Source organism: Galeopterus variegatus, unplaced genomic scaffold (genome assembly GCF_000696425.1).
Source record: "Galeopterus variegatus unplaced genomic scaffold, G_variegatus-3.0.2 Scaffold4073, whole genome shotgun sequence".
NCBI classification, from domain to species: domain Eukaryota; kingdom Metazoa; phylum Chordata; class Mammalia; order Dermoptera; family Cynocephalidae; genus Galeopterus; species Galeopterus variegatus.
In genome coordinates, this window is record NW_007730184.1 from 127,154 (window position 1) to 137,998 (window position 10,845).

Below are 10,845 nucleotides of genomic sequence, written 5' to 3' on the forward strand. Positions count from 1 at the left end.
ATATCTGTCATTTCACATAGTACTAGCTCGCCCTTCATACTATGTATTCACAAATGATCTAAAGGTACGTATTAAATAGGAATAATGCTGTTATAAAAGCTAGAAATAAAATTAAGACCTTAATTTCAAAGATAATTTCTCCATAAAGAAGAGCAGAAGATATTTTCAACTACTGTCAGAAAAGCATTAAGATGCTACTTTTTTCACAAGTCTGTGAGCAGTCCTAACTATCTGTGATCAACAGTTTCACACAGATATCACTGTGATACTCCTTGAGACTGACAAGTGCAGTTTTCCTATCATTATGTTATCTCAACACATTTATGAATCATCGTTGAAACTGAAGTTGCAGCACAGTGGCTGCTAAGAGTAAATGTGTTCATGACAGTTGTTAGAAATGACCAAGGGTACACCAAAAAGGAAATACTTGTAACCTCTTAAAAAACAGGATGAAGGCAACAGAAGAAAATAAAATAATATAAAAATAACATAAAATATTATTTATTGCTAGATAGAGTTGACATTCATCCTGGTGTTTACACACCTGGGTCCTAGAGCAATTACCTTCGGAGACAACTTCCAGGAAGGTACCTCACAGTGCCTTCTCACCTCACCAGTGGGTAGCAAAAGGGCATCTTTGTCCTTTTACCAATCTCAGAAGGGGACAGAGAAGCCTATGGCTTTTGGGATTGGACAGCATAGTACAGAGAAGTAAAACAGTAGCAAGGGCATTTACTTGGAAGCAGACAGCATTGGGAACCTCTACCTCTTTCTGTGAAAATATATGGCTCAATTTCTTCATGTGTAAAATAGAAACGTTAATGTTTATCTTGCCGTATTATCTTAAGGATTAAGTAAAACTGTGCCATTTCACACAGAAAGTACCCGATAAAGAGTAGCTATGTACCAGTTCACAAATGAGGCTCAAAAGAAAGGAGAAATATTCAAAGACGGTAGTCTCATTTTTATGATCAACTTCTAACCAGCAGTAAGCATACTCTAATCAGAATCACCAGGAGAATTAATTTATATCTCAAATGCAGGAGAAAACATAAGACTTACATAAAACACTTCATTCATGAAATGAATCATAAGATTAACTGTAAAGATTATATTACAAATACATATCTAATTTTATTGATGAGAATTTGTGACTCTGCTTATTTGGGAAGCAGCACCTACAGACAAAGTTCTAAAGAATAAAGTATACACCCCTTTGCTGAATCAAAACTTCCTTTTAAGAATTCAGCACCTCACCTAATCAGAACAGAATCCCTGGTATAGCCACCATCATATTCCGTAGTTTCTTCTAGTGCTTGAAAATCTAGGTTCTGTAAATTCAAGAAAATATGTCTTAATATCTTCTATGCTACACCATTACAAACAATAAAACAATACATAATTTTTTTTTGCAGACACCTGCTTTCTTACCCGGCTTCCACATATAAGCAATTCAATTTCTTCTGGTCTGAATAAGTACTTTAAGGGAGATTCATTGGTCACCATATGAAAACCTCTCCGAAAAGCCTTGAACTGTTTTTCTACTGACTTATTGAGAATGTAGTCAGAATAGAGATTGACAAATTCCTGCAGAAAACATTAACCACAAAAACTTCTTATAATATGCTGTACAAACAAAACACAACTACTATTGGGCTGCACAGCTTTTCTGTTTTCATTTTCCCAAGGACAAAACATTCAAGAATATTTTTAAAAATTCAAATTGTAGACATACAAAGGAAAATACTTCTTATAATTTCACAGTTCTCTGTGATAGCCAATATTAAACCATAAAAAGGCCATCTACATAAAATGGTTATACATATAAACCTCAATTTTGATAGTGTTTTAAACAGAACTAAATATAAAAGCTGGGGCCTCAATACAATTTTTTAGTTTCCCTCAACAGGTATGCAAACACAAACACATTTAAACCATGTATACACCTATTTATAAAAGCCAATGATTTTAATAGAATGAAATGTACTGGATTTGAGCTAACCACAAAGTCTCATGTTTTCTAGTACAGAATACTTGGTAAGCTGCCTACTGTATCCAGTTCAGCAAAATGCTGGTGTTTTGCTTGACACATAAGCTACTGTACCAAATCATAATGGGAAAATGTACTTTATATCCTTACTGAGTATAATATTTTATCAAAAAAGTGTATTAATATAAACACGTTTCTTAAAGGTATACTATATACTTATAATTTTCCTCTTATGTTCTGAGTTTTTCTCCTGTTTACAAATGAATACTTTTTAGCCAATAGAAACCCAAATCTGACGTAAGGAATACTTTTCAAAAGTGTATTTATATCACAAATGGAATACATATGTGTAGATTAAATGCATTTGTTCTGTGATAAAAGCCTTAATCACATGACTCTTATAATACTTCTACAGCTTAATATGAGAAACAACCTGCTTCTTGCTTCATACTATAGCCATGCTTAGTTATTCGTTATCACTCCACATCCTTTCTCTAAAAGGGACTTAGTGCCCTACTGTGTATTCTCATACCAGCTTATAGAAAACGGTGGCTCTACCATTTACATGAACTTGGTTACTTGATTTCTTGGTTCTCTGTACAAACTATATAAGATATTCTTTGAAAATTACAAGCATACATGCTTTGAAACTGTTAATAAACAAACAAAAAACGACAATATAAAAACATTTATTACCTTCCTGTTTTCATTTGTAATCGGAATTTTATCACCATTTTCCTTTAAGTCATACATCATTGGGTTACCAAAAAGGTCTGTCTGTGATATCTGGAAAGTGATCATCATATCATCTTCCACATTCCCTTCATACTCCAATAAATCTTTTAAACTCTGATATAGAACCTAACAACCAGAAATAGAAAATTGAGACTACTACAGAACTATAAAATATAACAAATAGCAGTTTATATCACTCTGATTTAAAAAAAAAAAACAAAAAACTTTTTCAATAAGAATTGAAGTGTAGACGATTCTCTCCTGCCCCCAAATAGTTTATGACCTAGAAAAGAAAAATTGTGAGTCACTGATGATGTCCTATTCTCTAAGGAACCCCACACCTCTAATTTAGCAACAGATTTCACACTATGCTTTATGAGGACCTATGTGGTAGTTCAAGGTTAAGGGGCAGGCTGGGGGGAGAGAAACAGGCACATAAACTGCAGCCAAACTCCTCAGCCAGGACACCTCTGACTTCATCCGGCTATCACATATGATTTCATTAAAAAACAAACAAAACATTTAAAAACACTTCTCCAAGATTCAATCTTTTTTTTTTTTTCTCCTTTTTGTCTTTTTTCATGACCGGCAACGGATCGCAACCCTCAGTGTAACGCCTGTACTGGACCAGGACCGGCAACGGGATTGCAACCCTGGGTGTTGCGCCCGCACCTTGCTCAGCCAGTGAGCAGCCGGTCTGTATGTGGGATCCGAACCCTCGGTGGGAGCGCCGCCGAGCTCCCAAGCGGCGCACTGTAGCAGTGCGCCACCGGGCCGGCCCCACCAAGATTCAATCTTAACAAAAGCTGCCTGTTGGCAGCAATACATAAAAATTTCCCCTTTTGAGTTTCTATATGTTCATGGTACTTCAATCAGCCTAAGACAACTTTATCATAGTAGGTATATATATCAACAAAGATTCCAAACAAAAACTTTACAATTTTTATATAAGTATATTTTTGCTTTTAAATAAAATATAGGACATGGAATAAAAAATGACAACTTACTGGGTGAGAGTCTCCCAAGTCACGAAAGGTGCCTTTTTTCCCCATTAGCTTCCTGTAGACAACCATGGGAAAATGTACATCCAGAATACAGTTATTGTAAATAGCCAGACCCAGTACTATGCCAATCAGAGTAAACTGACCCTCAGTTTCAAAGGAAGATGGATTAAACCAAAACAATTTTGTAGATTCATCATATGTGAACATACCTACAAGAAATGATTTTTAAAAATACATTACTTTTGTGTTTTATTAGACTGATGATGAACAACAATACAAGTGTAAAGTTGAAAGAATTACACACGTAAAACTTATATGTATACTGGTGTAACAAAAACTTTTTTCTGTTATATTGGCAATTGAGAAAACAATGTCCAAATATATCTGATTGTTATAAATCATGGCAAATGGTGGTATGGAATTTTAAGAAGCCAAGTAAAAAAAGTAATAAGCAGTTTTGGCGGCATTTCCAGAAAAACAGAAAAAATGTTCATTAAATTCAATTTTCTAATTTTTTTTTTTTGTCTTTTGTCTTTTTTCCGTGTCCGGCAACGGATCGCAACCCTCAGTGTCGCCCCCGCACCGGACCGGGGACCGGCAACGGGATCGCAACCCTCGGTGTTGCTCCCGCACCTCGCTCAGCCAGTGAGCGGGAACCGGTCCGTATGTGGGATCCGAACCCTCGGGCGGGAGCGCCGCCACGCTTCCCAAGCGGCGCACTATCCAGTGCGCCACCGAGCCGGCCCCTCAATTTTCTAATTTTAACACATATGAAAAGTTAATTTACACTCATACTTTTATCTACTCAATGGCTGAAAAATGCAAAAACAAAAAAAGGCTAACATACTTTGAAAAAATTTCATTTACAAAAATATAACTAATCTCCATGTACTGTTTTAAAAAAACAATATTGAATTACAGTGAGTTTTCATTTATTTCAAAACTGAACAATGATCCCATACTTTTCTAGCATCTTGCTAACAAAGTCAGAAGACCCTAAGTACATAAACATAAATTTATATAAACAAAGTTATTTAGTACACATATTGTGAGCCAATATGTAAAACAAAAGTAGTTTTGGGGCCGGCCCGGTGGCGCACTCGGTAGAGTGCGGCGCTTAGGAGCGTGAGAGAGATCATTTTTTAAAAATTGACCTGATATCAAAACATCCCCAGAATACCTAGGTAGGATGACATCTCAATATAAAAATATCATATTGCCAGATTTACAAGAATCAAAAAGAAGACCCCATTACTTAAAATCTTACTATATTCTCAGCTATTACATCAAATCCATCCTTATCTGTAATTGAAGAAAGATCACTTAACTATATGGATATTTAAGTAGAAGTAGTACTCAATAAAATAAACTTCTCACTTTCTAGAAAGGCTAGCACAGACAACTTGTTAGACTCTATGATGAACAGTTCACTACTGAGTAGGCTTAAACTACTGATTAAAATGAGACTTTTAGATTATCCAGATATATTTAATTTTTTCATGCTCTCCATAAACAGATGAAGAAAAGTTTATTACAGCTTAAATACAAAGTTTAAATGTAGGTAACAGCTAGATCACATAATCACATCTGTCTGTGAGACCCGGAATCCTGAGTTTTACTTCCAGTTCTGTCATTCATTTCTGCAGGCCAAAATCTCTCTACATTTCATTTTCCTCAAGTATAATATTAAGGAGTTTGGTGAGTTTCATTGTTTCAAATCGTAATAACTTCGTATAGCATACATTATACGAAGTTATACGAGCGCGACACCGAGGGTTGCGATTCCGTTACCGGTCACAAAAAAAGACAAAAAGGGAAAAAGAAAAAAAAAAAGTAGTTTTGTAGTCTTTCATTTTCACATGGTCTTCACTATTCAAAACTCAAACATGGAGACCTTCTTTAAACCACTCATTAAAAAAACAAAATGTTTGGTTTTACCTGTCTGAATGAGCGTAACTAAGACAGAATTATCTTTTTCCCTTTTAAAGAAATGCCTAAGGAAAAATTAAACATTTAATTAAATTTACAACTTATTTTACTACATGTTTTACAGCTGCTACTGTGAAAGTAATGAAAATATTTTAAGAATCAGGTCTGAAAAAGATATGTAATTCCCAATAGAAAAAAGAGTTTAGAAATCAATAAGATAGCATATTTTTAAATCAGTTTGTAAGAATTTTAAAGGCTTTAAAATGTTCCTTCATTTTCAGTTTTCAAAAAGAAAAAACCTTAAAATGTCACCTTGATTACTAAGAGCATAAATTAAGAATAGGACATTTTTCTAATACAGTTTAATGTTCATGAAATAAGGGTTGAAATTTAGCCAATTCATACTTGAGTGTCACAGTTTAGACCAAGTTACAATATCCATGGACGTGCTAAAAACTTAATTTGGTTATAATATGGTATAAGTAGGGTCAAAAGCAGTTGCTAAATAATTACAATTAATTAATAAATTTAATGAAATGTCACAATGCATGTCCTTGGTCTCAAGAGCAATAAACTATAAGTCAATGAAAATACAAATTACATAGGTCACTACCCTATTTTGAAGGAAATTTTGAAGTCTAAGAAGATTCCATTTGCAACACATTTTTTCAAGTCCATGGAAGAAAAGCACCATAAAGGATGCCTCTTATAAAATATTCCTTTGATATTTCTACTGCCATCATTTCAGTTACCTTTACTATCAACTGGAAGTGCTTAATGTATGTTTTTTCTTAAAAGTTTTTCTGCATATAATGCAAGCATATTTCATAGCATATTTCATAGCATTTCTAGATATATCAAAAGTTAGAGCTAAAGTTTACCAAACTTATGAAGCTTATAAATTCCTTATAAAGTTCATAAATTTCTATCACAAAAAGGGCATGGTTTTGTGTGTCTCTGGTTTACCTTAAACAAATTACATACAAATGGCACAGCCTTCTGATTAATAAACATTAGCTACAATATGAATAAGTTAGTCTCACCTTAATTGTAATTATATCATGAATCCAAAGTGCTTGCGCATGCGCGCGCGCGCGCGCGCAAATATGAATAAGTTAGTCTCACCTTAATTGTAATTATATCATGAATCCAAAGTGCTTGCGCACGCGCGCGCACGCACACACACACACAACAATAACAGAAAGGTCAATTCAGTGTACATACTGACAATCAACAGGCTGTAACAGGTCAACTCTCAAAGCTTAAGGGAAACTGCACGTTATTCAATGACAAGTTCCCCACAACTCTAATGATAACTTTAGTGGAAACCTTTTCCTGTAATTGTCACATATTCAAATTTAAATGTAAGCAAGCCCAGTAACTAAATGGTTATATTGTAGAAGTTGAACAAACTAAGAATAATCCAGTTAAGCACACCATCCAAGAGGCTGCATTTTCCCTCTTTTCCCTGTTCTACGTGACCTATTTTGTCTAATACACACAAAAAAAGGATAAAAAATGGAAACTTTGATCCTTCACTCTCAAACTGACATACGTAATCAGACTTTTCCAAACTGTGTTCAATGAAAACTCTTCTGGGAAGCAAATATCATTAGGTGTGGGGTGAAAAATGGGTTCTAGAGGTCAAAAAAGTTTGAGGGAAACATTACTATATTAAGCCCCAAGAAACGTTTTAGCAAACGAATCCAGTTAATTTGATATCAGCTAGTGTTTCCGAACTTTAACCACTTGAACACTTGGGACATTTTTCAAACCACTGTTCTTCGAAACTCCGGGAACACCATGAGTTTAATGACTGTTTTAGATTACAAAGAGCAAAGAAATCCTTCTGTTTTTCAATTTACCAAAGAGATAGTTTCCTTTATTAGAAACCCACAAATTTAGTCATTATCTATGATTCTAGGTAATCCATACCAAAACCTTTTTTTGCTGCTCTTCATAACTTAGAATTATAAGCCAAAGTAAACAAATTCTTATTTCAAAAGGATATGACACCACAGATATTTACCAATATCTGGATTGAAGATTTCCTCCACAACCAGCTGGAAAAATTCTTTGGAAACACCTCCCTCATCAACTCCTTGTTCTCCTTCAAATTCCACGTACAACTGTTTCTTCAAGTCTGCAGGATTTTCCATAGCGATCATCTCTAGCTAGTGATTGAAAAGATAAATGTGAAACGAATGTGACTGCCAGTAGCAGGATAAAAGCCAAATAAGAAGTAGAAGCAAAATAAAAAGGAGTAGGGCAAGGGAACAAATAAAAAATATTGGCTTTTTATTTTTAAATGGAAACAGAAAGCAAAGTGATAAAAAGCCAGTAAAGACAAAGATGCAGTCTCACAGATAATAAAAAATAGGATAAAAGAAAACCAAACAGTAAAAGGGTTACTTTTTAGCTTTACTGATTTCTTATAAAATTAACAGAGTAAGACTTTCTGTTACTTGTATACATACAAGAAATCTGGGCTATTCAGTTAGGACATGGAAAGAAGTTAATAAAGAGGAGTGCTTAAGTGACTACTCAAATTAAATCATTTCAGCAAAAACAATGGAGTATAGAGTTCGATTTCAAAATTGTTCACTAGTAGCCCTTTATGTTTATTAGAATTGAAACTCAAGAGTTAATTAAGTCTTAATATCTATTAAGGCATGAGTAAAATAATTTCAATTAAGAAAACTACATTGGATAAACAGGGAACAGTTTAAGGTCTCTCATAAAAGCACTTAGTATAAACTACGGCTTTTTAATGAATTAGAACTCATACCTACATTTTCTTGAAAGCAGGTGAAACATACCCTTCCTTGCTTATGTCCTTACTCTTAACTTCTAACAGTTAACAAACCACAGTGTCTAGCATTTTTCAACAGTAAATCTTTCAGCAATACTTTTTGTATGTACAGAGCAATGAATGCACAAGTGATTAACCTGTCACTGAGATTAATCATAAAATCAACACTGGATTCTAATATAAATTTGTTTTGTTTTTTATTTAATGTGAAATGTTTATACTGTAATTTGTTTTTATAGAAAATTTATTTACCTAAAATTTACTAACAGTATGCCTAATTAATTATCCATCTTATTTGCCAAACTGCCTTCAAACATCTGTTGGCTGTTAAAAAAAAATTTTTTACTCTTGAAGATGAAAATTTGCCAGAACAGGATATTTAAGAGTGTTCAGGTTATTACAACTATTTTAAATGGAATTTTAAAAATGGTTTTGAGCAATGCGAACAGCAATAGAATAAGTTTACTATAGTACTAAAGTAATGAACTTTAGGTAACAATACTCCTTCAGGCATTTTGGTTTGTCTATAAAAATAAAATATTAAATTCACGAATCAGGTCAGATTGCCCTAGATCATTTTTCAAACTACCAACTGCAACTCATTAGTGGGCAGTGTAATCCATTAAGTGATTTGCAACCAACAAAGGGAAAAAAATCAGAATGTATTTCACACAGTAATGAAACCTCTTTTGTGAAACTTTTGTTTCAATTAGCTGTACAGATGGATATGTATGTGTGTACTGGGATGTCACGTAAAGTATTTCTTACTAGGGGTTGCAGTCAAAAAAGTCTGAAAAAAAACTGGCTGAAATTATCTGTGAATATCTTCAAATTTGGGGTTCTACAATTCCATAAACTAAGTCTTTAGCTTTTAAAAATGTCTGTTCTTGTTCAACAGTGGTTATCTAACATTTACAAAATCATTTTTAGGCCAAGTTATATTAAGAGATTTTATTTTTGAGACAGCATTTTATTGTGGAAGGATTAAGGGTCAAATACTCCTTACTAGTCCCAACTGTCACTTAGCATAACTTTTAACCTTTAAAACTTTAGCAAGCGACTCAGTTAAGCCTCAGTTTTCTCATCTGCAAAGAAAAAAAAAAAAAAAGGAATACTTACTCTTCATACTACAAAGTTGTGAAGTCTTAATAAGAATATAGGAGAAAGAGTGCTATAGAGTACACAATATTAAGAAGATAACACATCATACTGTTACTTTTTAAAACGACTTTGCTCTTTAAACAAAAGATTCACAATTTTATGCACCCAAAGGAACCTGACATGGCCTAGTTCTGAGACTCGAGTCAAACAAATGTAGATTCAAAAATAACCTTGAGGAAAAAAAATAGTTCTAGTTGGAAACCTGTTTCCAAATAAAGAGTAAATAGAATTTTAAAGACTGAAATTAGAATTACCATCTCAGCTCAAATGCAGTACTAGGCCAGAATTGCCATGTAACCCATTTCTAGTTTTCTTCTTCAGGTTCCCAACTAGCTAGGTATTAAAGGATGTAAGTCAATGTTTATACCTGCCTTTACATACAAAGACAAACTTGCTTACATCAAATATAATATACTCCACAATGAAGAAAAAAAGATTACCTAATAATTAGACTGTGCATATTGTAGCTTTTCCCCATTAACATTCATAAATGACTTCTTTTAAAGGATTTAGTGGAGAATTTCCACAAGATTCAGACGCCCTATGTTCTATCCTTAGCTCCACCTAGAACATGTCATACAAATGAGGCAAATTTATCTTCATTCTTAATAAGATACTACAGTCCTGTCCACTTCCACCAATCTCTACTCTACATTCCCCATCTTGGGTACCAAAAGAATTCAATGCAATATTTTCTATTATGGTAACTTTAAAAATAAACTCTACGTCTCTCTTTGATTTAGATTCATCTGTAAAATAAGCATAATACAACAATAAACATGTGAAATGCTTAGATGAATTCCCTGCACAGTCAGTGCTTATAAGTACTAGCTGTTGTTGTTGCTGTTATTATCATTATTATTTTAATGGTTATAAATTTTTTTCCAGCTTGTCTGAAAACCTAACAACCATGACATAATAGAACAAAAATATTCCATGAATACCAGCAAAAACAATATACAGCACTTATATAGCACTTTACATATAGCAACTGATTTAATCTTCACAATGACCATATGAGATAGGTAATATCATCAATTCCATTTTACAGATGGGGACCCTAAGTTAACAAAAAGTTAAGTAATTTTCTCAAGTCACACTTAGTAAATCACGGAACGGAGATTCCAATCCAGGAAAGAAGCTCTTAACTGTTATGCTTACTGCCTCTCCACAGTGACTAGAAATATTTTTTTTTTCAATTTTTTTTTTTTTTT

General features: G+C 33.6%; 1 protein-coding gene across 3 annotated transcripts in view; it reads right to left on the bottom strand.

The window, feature by feature from the left end:
* The window catches only part of UBE3A (ubiquitin protein ligase E3A), an 81,137-nt gene that overhangs the window by 18,053 nt on the left and 52,239 nt on the right, over positions 1-10,845 (bottom strand). For all 3 annotated transcript variants that reach the window (XM_008586663.1, XM_008586662.1, XM_008586664.1), the window contains 5 exons: positions 7,688-7,832; positions 3,733-3,938; positions 2,687-2,851; positions 1,432-1,587; positions 1,258-1,331 (listed from right to left, as the gene is read on the bottom strand). In XM_008586663.1, coding sequence (XP_008584885.1) covers positions 1,258-1,331; positions 1,432-1,587; positions 2,687-2,851; positions 3,733-3,938; positions 7,688-7,832 — 746 coding nt within the window. The remainder of the gene's footprint in view (positions 1-1,257; positions 1,332-1,431; positions 1,588-2,686; positions 2,852-3,732; positions 3,939-7,687; positions 7,833-10,845) is intronic.